The sequence below is a fragment of the Stylophora pistillata genome, chromosome 14 (genome assembly GCF_964205215.1).
Source record: "Stylophora pistillata chromosome 14, jaStyPist1.2, whole genome shotgun sequence".
Classification (NCBI taxonomy): Eukaryota; Metazoa; Cnidaria; class Anthozoa; order Scleractinia; family Pocilloporidae; genus Stylophora; species Stylophora pistillata.
The window spans coordinates 8,574,907-8,590,267 of NC_142532.1; the positions used below are offsets into that span (position 1 = coordinate 8,574,907).

A 15,361-nucleotide genomic window follows, 5' to 3' on the forward strand; every position below is an offset into this window, starting at 1 on the left:
AATTAATAGGAAAGCAACTACCCTCACTCCGAATTTCTGAAAAAATGGTTTTATTACCTCTATTTCCTAGGATCAGTATGCAGTAATACGTCGCATTTCTTGAAACAGTTTAAAAAAATCATAACTGATACATGGTTAATAAATTCACTAATTTCAGCTGATAGCTGGCTGCCACATCTCAAGCCCAATTGTAGGGCTGATTCGTTCCCAGACTTGCCCCATGACATCGGAGACCGCGTCATAGACTGGGTACAAGTCAGCAGTCGGGTGACATTTGGTATTATAAGAATACCTAACACTAATTGATGTGATTAATAAATACGTTTCTATTTACAGTTCGAGTTATTTAAAATATTTGAGTAAATATCCTTCAGTTATTGAAGCCACAAATACCTTTTTTTCTAACTTAGAGAGTGAATCGGACTCTAGGTTTACAACATTGCAACAATTGAGGACAATTTTCGAGCCTTCTAAATGCATTCATCTTGTTCGCTACAAAGTTTAAGTTATATTGCTAACGTAACGGTTTCTTGTCGGAAAATACTAACTGTGGGCACTCGCAGTGATTTTCTGCCAATCTCAGGAGAGAAATGAGGCGGCCAAGCACTGAGAAATCCATAAAACTTCCCAATGTGACTTTTCCCGCATAAAAATATGTAATCTAGCGTAAATGGTTCCCTTCTTTTTAAAATCTTCATCTTTTGCATATTTCCCTTTCATATCTCTAACAATGATGCATATTCCTGTTGTTTACATTTTCAATTAAAAACCTTTTGACCTGCTTCAGAACGCTTCTAATGCTTGAGAAAAAGGAAACCGAGCGCTGATTATCTTGTTAAACTCAATTGAACTGTACGCTTAAGGTTTGTTTAGGAACTGGCTCATTGAAATATGCAAACATTTTCAAGAATGAAGCATAAATCTCGTTACGTTTGAATAATGACTGATTGAATATGATTGAATAATAATGTTTAATTTTTAAGTGACTTGGGGTCCATTTCTCGAAAGTCCCGGTAACTTAACGGCCCGTAAAGCTGTTCTGTTTTCATTCAAGATGGGGATTTCAAAAGTTTTGAAAATGATGTAATAAAACTATCAGCTAAAGAAACAAAAAGGACTGGTTTGGGTGCCAGAACCTGCTTGCTATCCTTTAAATTTTGATTTTAAAACATAGTTACGGGCCCGTAAAGTTACCGGGACTTTCGAGAAACGGGCCCTTGCTTACCTCTAGGTGTTATTAAAGGTATGATTAAGCATATTCTAAGTCTCTACGGTGCTATCTACAGTTACATGTCAGTTCAGAATACAGCGCAATGTCGATATCACGAAGATCCTTAACTTTTGGCAATTTCCCTCAATTGTGTAAACATAGAATTGGGGCAATGAAGAATTTCTACGATTTTTTATGCCTCCAAAAGCAAAATCATCAATTTACTCCAGCATAAAGATTCTGAGAGGAAGGCAGTATCTACTTCCTCATTGCAGACAAAAAATTAAATGAGATATTGTTCTAAATTGTGCATGCTGCATAAAACCAAAAATAAGAGTCAATTTCATCGATTTTAAATTGATTGTCTGGCAAGGAATATCTTGTCATAAACAAACAGTTACCTATGTTTAGAAGATATCACCGTCATTTCATCTGATTAAAATTATACCGAGCACAACTTACTACGAACAAAACTTTGTTTGGAACAAGTGAGATTGTAATAATACCGATATAGCACTATGATTTCGTAACGATCGTTCGTATCATCAGAGTGTTTCCAACTTAGTCTCAAATTCGCGTAAATTTGTTAAGTATCCAAACATGTGTTCACGTTACACACGACTGCCACATGCCCTACTTCAGCGACCATCATGGCAAATCTGTGCGTCGTCGCTCAGTCTGATTGACGTATGTCCCTCCCCATCAGCGGACATTGTGGTGGTTTCAACTGGTATTTGTGAGATTACATGTCTTTGGCGATGAAGGGAGATTTTTTCCACTTGATGCCCGTATTCCTAAACAAAACTTCCACCATGCTAGTTCCTTGGGTCGGTAAAGTGGTTCTGTCCTTGAGTTGATAGAGAGCTGTGTCTGTATTTTCGTACCAAAAGCGGTCTCCGTCACGTAAAACCCGGTACTGAAGAGCTATGATTCGAGCGAAAGTTTCCCCGACACATCCGCCATCGACATGAGGCTCTGCCAGTCCACCGATCCACAGGTCAACATCATCTATGTCTGGGTAAATTTGCGCAAGCCTTTCTTGAAGATGCTTTTCAGGAGATATTTCAGAGAAGGTTTTACGTCTTGACAAGCCAAGTCCTTCCCGCACGGTGTTGTAATCTGGAATACCGTGGTCCCTACCTCTCTGTATGTTGATAGCCACGAGGTCAAGACCCATTGTGTTGGTTCCAAACAAGAAGTTTCGCACAGAGTCTGAAAACTTTAAGTCAACTTCCTGAGCTTTCTGTGTCAACATGCCTCTTATCAGCGGTTCAATTCCACCTTCACGGAGCACTCGCCCTGGATTGAAGTACGCGTCACGTAGAGTTAGGTGACCATGTCCTATCATGGCCCAGTCTTCGTCCAATCGCGGCATGATATTTCCAACTTGACTGTGGCCGAATCTGAAAGCCGCCGTGGCGAACTCGTTGAAGATGCCAACCTTAATGGAGGCGTTGTATCCTTGGTAGGCGCCCAGTTTTTCATACTCGGCCAGGCCGATGACGGTTGGCAAAAACTCAGTCCAGACTATCTTTTGCCACTTGGCTCGAGCTAAGGCTCTTGCGTGCTGGAACAAAGTCTCGTCGTCCATATTTTCGTTCCCGGGATGCTTCATTAGCTCATCGCAGATAAGATTGTGCTCACGTGACCAAAGCGTGTGAAGCGCGATGAGGCCAGGTTGCACATTTACTCGGTTGTCTCCAGACACGAGCATTTTATCACGTGGTCCATTCAGGAGGTTTAAGTTGGTGACTTCTTTGGTATTAAAGTTTAGAATATCACTAGATTGGTGTTTCAATTTACCGTTTTTCATTGTTCGTAGAACTTCTGCTCGCCCTTCATCGCAACCATAAACTAGAGACAGGTCAATGAATGCTGTAACCTTGTTGATCTGATGATAAATAAGACATTGATTTACAGTTAGTCATTAGAAAAGCACGTGTCTTTAAAAGGCTTGGCTTCCAAATGGTAGGATGATCCTTTTACACAAACTCGATACTCAATTCTACGAAGACTACCGCTGTCGGATGTCTGAATGGAAGATCAAATGATTTGCAGCATTCCATTTGAGACGGGCTGTAAATTTTGGGCCACTAGTTTAGGTGTTGAACTTTTGTGTTCTCAGCGGAATTAGTCAGGTTTTTAATCCTTTAGCCAAAATTTAATCGTGAAATGTCTAGCCATAAAATTCCTAACCTGATGGTGGGTAACCTTGATTTTGGAACGGTTCGGATGATGATGACCCATCATGTGCAAATCAAGCTCAAAAGAGGAACAACTAGTCAAATGTTGTGATTTCAAGAACAATTTCTGGCTTTAACTGCGCATTATATCAAAGTGGGGGGGGGGGGGGGGAGAAGGAAAGGAGAAGGGATGTTGAATCCCAAAACCAAACAATTTACCTGTTCACGCGGTCTACCATGCATTTTCCCGCTAGTCTGAAGGATGCCGGATCTTCTAAATCGCATTATTTCTTTGCCTGTACCATGCGGGTCGAACCAAGGGTCACCTTCTGGAATTTGAATGCCCAGGTTATCAGTGGTCAGAAAATTGGCGTAAGGTGTTGCAAAATCAGTGTCATGGGCTAACATCTGACCAAAGTGCATATGGAAGTCATTCAGACCGATTTTGCTGAATACATCAGTGCGCTGATCGCAGACAACATTAGATATAAGTCGTGGGCTTGATCTGTTTGAGCCCGCAGGTGCGTCGAACCCGTCAGCATAGGCTGGGGGAAACAAGCGCTGTAGCGGCATAAGTGGCTTACCGCAGTCGGGATCGATTGGGTTGTTGTTGACTGCGTCCAAGCGGGCAAACTTTTCTAACAATTGCTCAGGAGATGGAGCAGGGGTCTCCACTTTATTGACCTACGGAAAAATACAACATCATGTCGTTATGTCTTTGAATTTATCCAACATCATTGTGGCTCATTATGCAACATAACGATATAAAGTAGCCTAAGATTACTTTGCAACGGATTTTTTTAAAATCTAATTTCTTTATATATGATACCAAATATTTCAATCTTATAATATTAATTATGCAAAAAAGATTCAGAAAATAACACCACAAAGCATAATCATGATTTAGCCATCTACCGACCTTGACGTTCACTGTGGCGATAGCTGTGCCAACTCCGTCACTAACAGCATAGTTGAAGCTATCTTCGCCAGAGAAATCTGCGTCTGGATAGTATGTCACGTGCTTGGATCCTACAATCACCTGACCATGCTCTGGTTTCCGGGTCACTTCTTTCACTAATAAATTGGTGCAACCTGGAACCGACTCACTGGGGGACGTTGTCTCCTCAACTGTATTGCGATGACCCCAGATATCTCGCACAACAAGGGAAGATCTCCTGGGCACGTTGTGAATAATCCGAGTATTGTTAGTGGCTGGCCAATAAATGCGGATTCGGAAAGTGTCAGCGGTTTCTGAACCCAGCCCATAGTGAACAACGTATTCTCCTTGGGCTGCGAACCCGGATGAGCTTCGCACTTCGCGAAGAACTTCCTTTTCTAGTCGAGGTGAGTACAAGTAGACGCATGCGCCATAACTTTCCCTGTCGACGCTGGCCTCCATAACTTTGACGCGAATGTAATCAACTCTGTTGCCGCCAATATTTCGATAAAGAACAGGACGGTTTGCGTTGTTGGCGATGAAAACGTCTAAGTCACCATCTTCTTCGTAGTCGAAGATAAAAACACCTCGCCCGTCGAAAACATCATTGACGCCCAGTTTTTGGCCAACTTCCTCAAATCTAATTTGGCCGTTATTGTCCTCAAAATACATATTTTGGTATAGACGGGTTGGAGTGTGATGAAGAAAATCTGTGTCCGTCACCTCTGGATCATCGAAGCCATTCGTGTGGATAAGATCTAGGTCGCCATCGTTGTCGAAGTCAAAGAAGGATGCACCCCATCCCCAGTTCCCATAGCGAACACCGACCGAGTCAGTCTGGTCCGAGAATTTACGACCTCCTTCATTCCTGTGTACGAAGAATACCGGATTAATATACAAGTTAGGAAAGAATGGATGTTATTATTTATGACGTTGCATGAGCAGCTTACTACCCTTTGTACGAACTTCAACAAAATATTATTTTTGCAGCAACTTTCAGACGAGCCTCGACACCAATCTGAGCTTTCGTTGGATTTGCTTTAGTACACCAAGTGATCAGTGTAGAAAACTTGTGCCGCTTTCTCAGATGTAAGACTGGCGGTAATCGTACTTCAAGCAGTTTTTTTTCCGTATTTTCTGGTGAACAACCAAACAAGTCCATTAGAGAGCGAGAGAAAACACCAGGTATCAAAAACTAAGTGAAAGAAACATGAATGACAATATGAGTTCGTTTCAAATCATGTGAATCAGAGACATCTTCAATGATTGGTAAATCAAGTGAGCAAAGTAGATTGTCACTTTGAATATCTTCTCTCAGAAGTGCCATACATGTTATGCACAAGGTCTTAAATTCCAGGGTACAAACCTGAAAAGCCTGTTTCCAGTGTGTCCAAAGATGATTCCTCCACCGAGATAGACTTCTCTAAATGGCTCCATTTGTTCAGCCGACATGTGGATGCTGCTTATGAACCAATCCTGCCGGCCGTCAAGATCATAGTCGGCTACAGTGGAACCCATACCATTCTCGTCCGTTCCAACACCACTCGAGTCAGTCGCCTCTGTGAAAGTTCCGTCCCCGTTATTCCAGTGAATGGCGCTTGTTTTGAAGTCCCCATTTACTATCAGGTCTTGATAACCTAGGAATTCAAGCACTACGATCACCTACAAAATTCATTGATGTATTTGCGCGGTTTTCGTTTGAGTTTATATTAAGCACTTTATCATTTTCTTTCACGGTTTTGGTTCTACGACCTATAATTTTCAGAAGTCGCTTTATAGCTAACCTCAGGTCGCATTGAAGGAAAATTGCTACTGAAAATAGCGACATGTAATTTTCAGCTGGGTACCGTTTTTGTATCACACTTTGACTACGGATAAGATCCACTTCGAAGACGACGCAATTGCAATTCAGTATCAAGTATAATCCCGCGTTGTGTTTCACTTTCTTACGTTCTATGATTCATCCTAGTAAAACCCCGCGCTACCTCTCGTCATGATTGGATGCTGTGATTACTTTGGAATGGTTTTACGACACTCTCATGAAAGGCGCTATAACCGCGTTGAAAGACTGGTTTGCTTATCGTAGTTCATGCAAACTCTTTAAAGCAGCTAGAAATCCGCAACGAAAAAGTTGACTCCTAAATATTATTAATTAAGGGGGAGCAGGGTTGGCGTAGTGGTGAGAGCGCTCGCCTTTCACCAATGTGTCCCAAGTTCGATTCCAGTACCCGGCGTCGTAAGTGAATTGAGTTTGTTGGTTCTCTACTCTGCTTCGAGAGGTTTTCCTCCGAGTACTCCGGTTTTCCCCTCTCCTCAAAAACTATCATCATTTGAATTTATTTAATTTAGAGTTTATTGGCATTTACACACGACCCCACAAGCTGTTCAGCTTTAAACATTATCGTGTCTAAATAAAGGTGTTATTATCATTATTATTACTAGTATTATTATTATTATTATTATTATTAATGTTTGAGCCATATCTAAACTATTGTTTTTTCATAGTAATTAAAGAATCGTTCGTATACCAAGAACAAAGATTTTTGGTTGACCCCAAGAATCGTTACTTGTTAAAACCACGATATATTTAATTTTCTTTTTCCTTACCATCACCGTCCAAATCAGTGAACATGGCTGCTAGTGTGAATGGTCCTGGGATGATGTCTCTAAGAAGCCCTGTGTTCATTACTCCATAATACCTCACATCCACTCCACCGAATCTATCTGCAGCTACGCTTGGTTCCTTGGTATTACCCAGTCCCGCACCTTCGGTTACATCTTCAAAGTATCCCGGTTTGCCTTGCGCGCCAAGGTTTCTAAGCAAGCGGCAGTTAGAATGAGTGTAGTTTTTGTAGTCGAAGCCGAGATCAAGATGAGGAAGCCACTCCGTTGTGTAAACATCCAGCCAGCCGTCTTTGTCGTAGTCTCCAACTGCAATTGTCATGGTGCTTGTTTTGTAGGGTGCTATTGTAGGCCTCAAAGCAGCGCCCCTCTCCTCTGCCTCATCTTTAAAATGGCCCATCCCATCATTAATGTACAAAACAAATTTGCTCTCTGCCATGGTGCCTATGTAGAGGTCCATGTCACCGTCGTTGTCAACATCCAACCAAGCAACTGCCGACGAACGATGAAAAGCCGTGGAGCTCAGGTTGGCAGCAGCGGTGAAGTCTTTGAAAGTTCCGTTGCCAAGGTTACGCCACAATTGATCAGGACCATCCATACGAGCATAGTAAATATCCATGAGCCCGTCACCATCGTAGTCAGCGGTTGCTGCCGCTCCGGAACTGATTTCCACGATGCAAAAGGAGCCCGGAATCCAAATTTTCATGTTTGGATCATACTGGTCAAACAGGCAGTCGGGAGCTTTGGGTGGCTGTTGTTGAATGGCTGTCATACCTAGACTCACTGCTATGTCTTCAAACTTTATCTGCTGGATAGACAAAAGTTTAAAATTGTATTCAAAAATATAACTTTTGGATCGCAATTCTGGCCATGAAACAAGAATATGATAAATAATTGAAATACTAGATAGCCCAGGGTGGCTTTTCTGACTGTAAATCGCTTGAATTTTGTTTGTGTGAGAGAGATACTCGAAACCCTTTTCGCTGTCAACCTGCATCTTACAGTGGTATTTTTGACTCTCTAGTTAACAAACGGTTGATATATCGCACGAAAAGGTTAGTTCTTTTATGTCGATTCATATGCAGTCATATTTCATGAGGTTCATAGTTAGCTATTCATCAAAGACAATGTCAGGGAAAGAGTGAATTCTATAGATCACCGTTCACCTAAATATGCTTACTTATAGGGGTATGTATGCAAACAGAGATCACTTACTTCATAGGGCTCTTTTTATATATTAAGAACAGTTTAGTTTTAATCGGCCGTGTTCATTTGTAAAAGAGTTTGAGGTTGAGCTCCACATTATGCGGAGTAAGAACATTAAAAGAATCCTCGAACGTTAAATAACGTGAAATGAGGACTAGTTACGCCCAAACTAGACAAACTGAACTCAGAATGGCCGAACTGATTCGAAGTAGTTAGATGGTTCAAGCCTTTTGTGATCGATTATACGCTGGTTGTGCGCTTAAAAATCAAGTTTGAAGAAGAGATTTTTTTTACAAAGGCAACTGCAAATGGTTATGTTTGACTAAGTACCTGTTTGCTGTCCGAGAAATGGTTCTCTTCCTCCGTTGTTATACAGACACCGGAACCATCCTTGCTGTAATCGTTCTTCAGAACCGGGATGTGCACGTGACCGTCATCGGCAGTCATAGTCACCTCATCAGACCGCGCCACGATTGTACCCGGCTTTGGTCGAACAATGATTCGAGCCTGAAGATCCCCATCGGAAGTCGTCGTAAGGTTTTCGTATAGATACGAATAAACGAAGACATCTTCGCCTGAGAAGTCTTCCCGCGGTATGTATGTTGTCTGAGCGTCGCAAACTTCATTTTGTACGTTAAGATTTCCGTCTGGTGAGCTAGCAAACGCTCCGTATTTTGGCTGTTGGACGATGACAACCTTCGGAGCAAGTTTCTCAGATGCTTTATTGTATTTCAAAAAGTCGAATGTGACTGGTTCATCCTCGTCTGTGATGACTGTAAAAGAGTCTTGTAAACCTAATAGAAAATAATCTTTTTCAATATGTTTTTCCATACAGTGTTAAACTCTGCAAGATATATACAAAATTTAGAGTTCACACATTTCTTCGCCTCTATGACTCCTGCATGTGACTCAGATCTTTGGAGCTAAAAAGAGTTGTAAGCTACAACTGCGAACAGGTGATGTTGAATGATAAGTAATACAATTCCTACTATGGATATATGAAGTTCATATATTTAGAACTGCGGTATTAAATACGTATGATGCACGATCCTTCGCAGTAGATAGCGCTATTTATGCAATAGCGAAAATCAGACCTGAAAAAAATCAGCTCCCAGTTGGCTTGTTAGCTCAATTGGTAGAGCGCTGCACTAGTATCGCAGAGGTCAGTGGTTCGAATCCCGTACAGGCCTGATTTTTTTCAGGTCTGATTTTCGCTATTGCATAAATAGCGCTGTCTACTGCGAAGGATCGTGCATCATACGTATTTAATACCGCAGTTCAAAATATATGAACTTCATATATCCATTGTATCTGATTTATCATCACGGGTTTATTACGAATCAACTTAACGGCCTGCTCCCAGTTGGCTTGTTAGCTCAATTGGTAGAGCGCTGCACTAGTATCGCAGAGGTCAGTGGTTCGAATCCCGTACGGGCCTGATATTTTTTCAGGTCTGATTTTCGCTATTGCATAAATAGCGCTATCTACTGCGAAGGATCGTGCATCATACGTACAATTCCTATTGTTTCCCAACTACCTAACAAATGTCGACAAGCCCATGTCCTTGTCAAATTAAGGGAAATGCTTCATGAGAATGAAAAATTCTGTCCGATGAAATGCGGATCGAAGTTAACAACGCACATGGGTAGAGAGGGACGCTAAAAAGTGGGAAAACGTAGTATTCTATCGCTTTGTGTTGTGGCTGTAAGTTAAGCTGTGAACTCAATTGAGTTTTGGTTTACCTTTTACACGGTGACACTAAGCTTTTAGCCGATTACGTTAAACTTTGAATACCATGCAACTTTGCTCATTAGAATAGTTCTCGTTCAAAAAGAAAGTATGAAGATCATAGTTACGCTTTTTTTTCGAAAAATGAAAGCGGAATAAAGTGAAATAACAAAATAGATCATCAATGAAGGTATATCTTTGAGGTTGCGACTTAGTTCTGACGTTTTAAGTAATTCTGAAATTTCTCAGGGAGATTGCATTGTATTAAGAAGTTCAAGCGATAAAATAAAAACGAGAAACTGCTCCTCTACAAGAACTATGTAAGAGAAAGCAAGGTGCAAGAAAAGTTAATGGTAAACTACACAAAATAGTCGACATGCAATTTTTCTTATAGTCTGTAGTGCCTGCAACGTTGCAAGTATAGATGCTATATGGACCGGTTATTTACTCGAGGTTTAACCTAAACTACGGTTTTACGCAATCAGTGGGCCTCAGGCTTTTTATATAAAAGGGTCGATTTGATTCAGTAAATATCTCTCCACTGTTAGCTTTTGACCCTCTTGACACTGTTCACAAAAATAAATGTTCAGAGAAAAGGTTCAGCTAAATTCAGGGTCGTTTGAGACGCGGTTTTATTGAACAACGGCTAACTTTGTTTAGGTAATCAGACCTACAAGTTAAAATCAGTGTGAAAGGTTTTCGATTAATACAATTTCTTCTATCTCTGTATTTCATCACTGGACCCGTTTATAGTTTCACTTTGTGTTTAGTTGGTGGAATAATGGTGTCGTTGAGAAATATGAAAGATGTGAAAATATGATATGAACTCTTCTAAGTAAGTCCTCTAGTCAACGCGAACGAGCCAAAGCAGCAAATATGGCGAACTCCTTTTGTAAAGTGAAGGCTTGATCCTTACAAAACAAGGAATGTCGCTATGATTACTTTACTGTTCACAATGTTTGCTAGTAAATTGCAGTGTCATATCAAATTGATGAATCAATTTTCGACCTGATTTAGCAGAATTAAATTAGGTAGATAATTAAACCACTCTCAAAAAGCTAACCGTACAATTATTTTACGATTTAGTGGGGGGCCAATTACTGAAATTTTTCAACTCAGCGCCTCCTCTTTCATTAGCAAGAGAGGTTTAACCTCAAAATAAAATTAATAAGGTACAGGTATTCAAATCGTCAACATGCGTTTCCTTCCATGTAACGAAGAGCGTTGTTACTAGTTGTTCTCAATTGTATTTCACTACTTTAATTCTTCTCAGTAGGAAAGCGATTACACTTTACTTAGACGGAAATTGGAAGTAGAAGGGATTACGACAAACAGTGGTAACGGTCGATGAAGGCGGAAATTTGTTTCCTGTTTAGCTCAAAGAGCTCAGCGTGAAGATTTTAACTAGTCAATCTACCTGGGGTTAAGGAAATGATTCTTAGAGCTTATGAAAAAACCGCCTTTTTGATAGATGACGGTAGCGGTGATAAACACCTTTGTTATGTTACATGGAATGTAGTAGATTTCCGCACCATTTTCATCGCACTGTTTGGTTCGGTTTCTCAAGCACTGAACATTAAAGTTATATTGTCGTAATATTTAGCTTAACAAGGCAAAATGAATGGAATATTTGTCAATAAGCGTTTTATGAAAACGAAACGAAAATCAGTGCAGATGAAAGCAAACTCAGAAAACTGCGTCGTCACGCCAGAAGGCCCTATGCAGATAGCTGATCTAGGTCGAGGAGGCGACGAAAGCCGCTTTATAGGAACATCCTACTCTGAACCATGATTCAAGTTAATTAGAGATGTGAAATGCAAACACAACGGACCAGTTAACGTTTCACTTTGGTACAACAGTAACCAATTTCCTAACTGATTTACTATGTTCACTGCTTTTTTCCGTTCTCTCTCTCTGCAAACGTCGACATAGCGTTCTGGAATTAGGAGAACTGGAGAAATGATGACTTTATCGGAGACGAAAGGGTGGTATTGTCCTTCAGTAAGAAGTCTTGTTCTTTTAGGAATGTGATGTGGTGACGTTTATTCATCTCGTAAAAGAATATAAACGCGAAAACGAGGCTATTTTCTCTAGGTTTGGTTGTTGAAAAAAACAGCCATTTCATACTTCTGTTCGAGAGATGCGTTCTGTGTTCTTGTTCTAGTAAAGCTAACTAACCAACAAATTTGCATTTACATGTACTCGGTAAACAACATAATGATTTTTGAGGACCTTGAGATCAGCGACATTGACGGTCTCATTCTGGGCCATCATAATAGGCATCTTGCTAAGCTAATGATTGCAATTCTTCTTAAAAGGGCATTTGACAAACTTATTCCAGATAAAGTATGCAATGGAGTGATTTCCTTTAAGGTGTGCCCATCTTCAGAAAGCTAATTGAGAACCTTTCCTCTGTTTTATCTTTGTACAAAATTCAAATGAATATTGCTCGGTGTAGTGATGTTGTATATATCCTTTGAAAGGCCACTATTGACACGATATTCCCATACTTCAGAGCTATATATAAATATATACGTATCTTATCGTTTCAGAACTAGGATAGCTTTCGCTACTTTGGGCGTGACAACGCAATATTTACTGAGGACTCCTAAGTCCAATGTTCCATTTAAAGCCGGTTTCGATGTACTCATTGCTTATAGTTGAAGCTAAAAACTTCAACCAACTGAACAGAGAGCAGAGTTGCTTAAGGAGCTGATCTCGCTCGGTGATTGAAGGCCGGGCTTGATTACGGCAGACATAAAGTCTCTTCGTCCACTTGGCAAACCCTTACGCGAAGAGCAGATATTTTGAAAACTGAAAGACGTACATTTTTCCTGTTTACCTAGTAACCTTTCGTGGTTACTATACGATGCTAGACATATTCAACAGCTACTGAGCAATCATAAAAGCTGCGCATGTGTAAGGTTACTTGTAAACAACTAATTCCATGGAGGAGAGAAGACAAATGCCGAGAAGTTGTTTTGAACAAACATTTCTTCAAAAGAAACTAAGAGCGATGAAAAGAAGACTGTATGATCCTGTTTCGAGAATACAAAAGAAGTTTCTAAATCTTAAGATGCTTTCTTTCAAATGGCAGCGACCGTAAAAGCGAGAACTCCTTTTGCTACAAGTGTCTCTAACAGCTAAGTACGTCTCATCCTAACGCAATTTAGTTTACTTAAATGAAATCATTTAGACAAACAAAGTTTTGCGTGACGAAAATCATTTTAAAAAAACTGGACGCTAAAAGAGAAGTCACTCAACAATATTACAAGTGCATTTTAAAAATTAAAACCCAAAATCTACAGTTAAATTGTTCAATTTTCTGCCGGCTACCTTCAATTCTCCAACTTTTCAATGCAATATACCTTTACTCAGGTCTACTCAAATGTGTCACCAATTGAAAGTAATGACACAGTTATTTTCAGAGCGACGAAAACAAAATAATGAATATTAAACATCTTTGATAGACTGCCTCACCGCCGAGCGAAATACAAGCTAATTTTTGGCTTAAACAAATAATTTGAAACAAGTTTGAAAGGTAGTCAAGAGCGCCCCTTGAAAAGCTAAAATGTCGGCCTAATTAGTTTTGAAACAAAGAAAACAAATTAAGTTTAAGCGCAAAAGGATCCGGCTGTGGTTTTTGTCTCAAAAAAAAATAACCGCGATGTGTTGTATTTAAATTGAACGTGCACTCAACTGGCTCTTGTGTTATCACCTACCCTTGAAATGATTTTACAAATTGGTAACAATTGTTCTCTAAGCAAACATTCCAGCCTCTCTGAGCTTTAGTTTGTTACTGTTGTGCAACAGAAATAGTTACACAAGTTTTGCAATAACCTTATCAATTAACGAAATTTTTAGTCTTCTTAAGATCGTGGTTAATATCAAGTTAAGAACGTGAAATACCAATACTGCTTGGAATTTTCAGGCACCATCTCGTTGCTTTTGTCAAATTGTCCGACAAATATCGCAAAAAAATTCGAATTCCTTTGATGGCAATAGATAAATTTAGTTCACATCCTAAGTTATCGAACAATATCGTATTTTTCTTGAAAGCGATTTCCTACGTAACGTTTGTGGTGAACCGACTAACCACATGATCTTTAAGTATCTTTTTCATACATTAGGTTAGATGTTTTGCATAGTTTCTCGCTACCTGCTCTTTCAGTAATGCCGTAAATGGAAGTACGAAATGTTGGTTTGACTCAGAAATCGATTCAAACAAAACTTACTTTTTGTATCCATAAAGCACAAATGTGATAGCAAACGAGTTACCATTGTTTTGAGTCCGAAATATCACTCCTTATCGGCAGCTTAATATTTTAAGTAATGCTTCCCGGCTAAACCTTCGCGGTGATGTAGGGCATTATAAACCTACTTTGCCAACGGAATGCATCGGCAAACTTTTTTTTAAATTTCTGTGGTTTTAGAGAAATCATCGACCGCTGCTAAATTCAAGAACCATTCACCGAAACTTCGACTCCACAAGATTCGCCAAACTCAAGAAACATGTCCATCTCAACTAGTAGTTGAAAGTCAATTAGAGACAAGTTTTATGTTGTTAAAAGTGCTCCTTCTCGGAGGGTTTTCGAGTGATCCTTTCTCCTTCTTTATTTAGAGGTTTCCAAAGATTTCCTCGACGGAAAGAGGTTAATGATCTGGCAGAGATTACGTAGGAAGAATTAAAAGGATAAATTACCAATAGCATCCCGCGTTGCTGACAAATGATGCGAGTCGTCGAGGAATAATGCCCGAGCATTATCTCAGATTTTTCACTCTCTGAGAAAGTTTAGGAGAATTTTTTGAAGCACATTGCTTAAGAAATTGAGGAAAAATCCACTCACCATTAGTCAGCGCTCCCGTTAGGAGGGCACAAAAGAGAAAAAGTCTCATCTTTCAGCAGTGGACTATCGAATTCTTGTGAGGCGCGTGATGTTTTCTCGAGACTGGACTAGTTGTGATCTGCATATGACAGTCCTACTGCCAGCTGTAATCAGCTTATCTCTATAAGTCCGCTCTCGCTTTTATATCCGCTGCTTCAATGTGGATCAGCTCCGCCCCGTTTCCACCTCAGTTCACACAGCCGCTGTGTTACAGAGTGTGAATTACCGATGAAGAGAACAGAGTAAATTCTTTTGTGTCTTTTGTTTATGCGACTTTGCGCGTCATCTAAAACACAATTTATTTTTTTAGTTGACTGTCTGTTTGAACTTGTCACGCAGTTTCCGAAAGTGTCGTATTCACTCCACTTTGGGGCTACCCCCTCCACCCACAATAAACAGTAAGGTTCTCTGCGCAGTTATAAACCAGTTCAACCTCCCTTTGCGATGAATCCGTTTTGGTGTCACCCACTGTCGTGTTGCCCACAGCGCTTTCCTCTCTTTTGTGTTTGTGCTTATTGCTCAAAATACGTCATCATGGTGCAAATTCAGAGCCATTCAGCCCGCCAATCTCGCTTGGCACCTTTTCGTC

At 40.2% G+C, this 15,361-nt stretch overlaps 1 protein-coding gene across 2 annotated transcripts; it reads right to left on the minus strand.

Annotated features, from left to right (window-relative positions):
• Positions 1-33: 33 nt before the first annotated feature.
• On the minus strand, positions 34-15,263 carry LOC111333170 (uncharacterized). 2 transcript variants are annotated; one of them, XM_022938696.2, is made up of 7 exons: positions 14,734-15,263; positions 8,489-8,952; positions 6,938-7,757; positions 5,697-5,967; positions 4,313-5,198; positions 3,613-4,077; positions 34-3,101 (listed from the first exon to the last, which is right to left on the minus strand). In XM_022938696.2, the coding sequence occupies exons 1-7, from the start codon at positions 14,780-14,782 to the stop codon at positions 1,953-1,955; spliced, it is 4,104 nt and encodes a 1,367-aa protein (XP_022794431.2). In that variant the 5' UTR covers positions 14,783-15,263; the 3' UTR covers positions 34-1,952. The 2 variants fall into 2 exon arrangements, with proteins under 2 accessions (XP_022794431.2, XP_022794429.2); XM_022938694.2 differs by having other exon boundaries at positions 6,938-7,760; positions 14,734-15,262.
• Between the last annotated feature and the right edge of the window lie 98 nt (positions 15,264-15,361).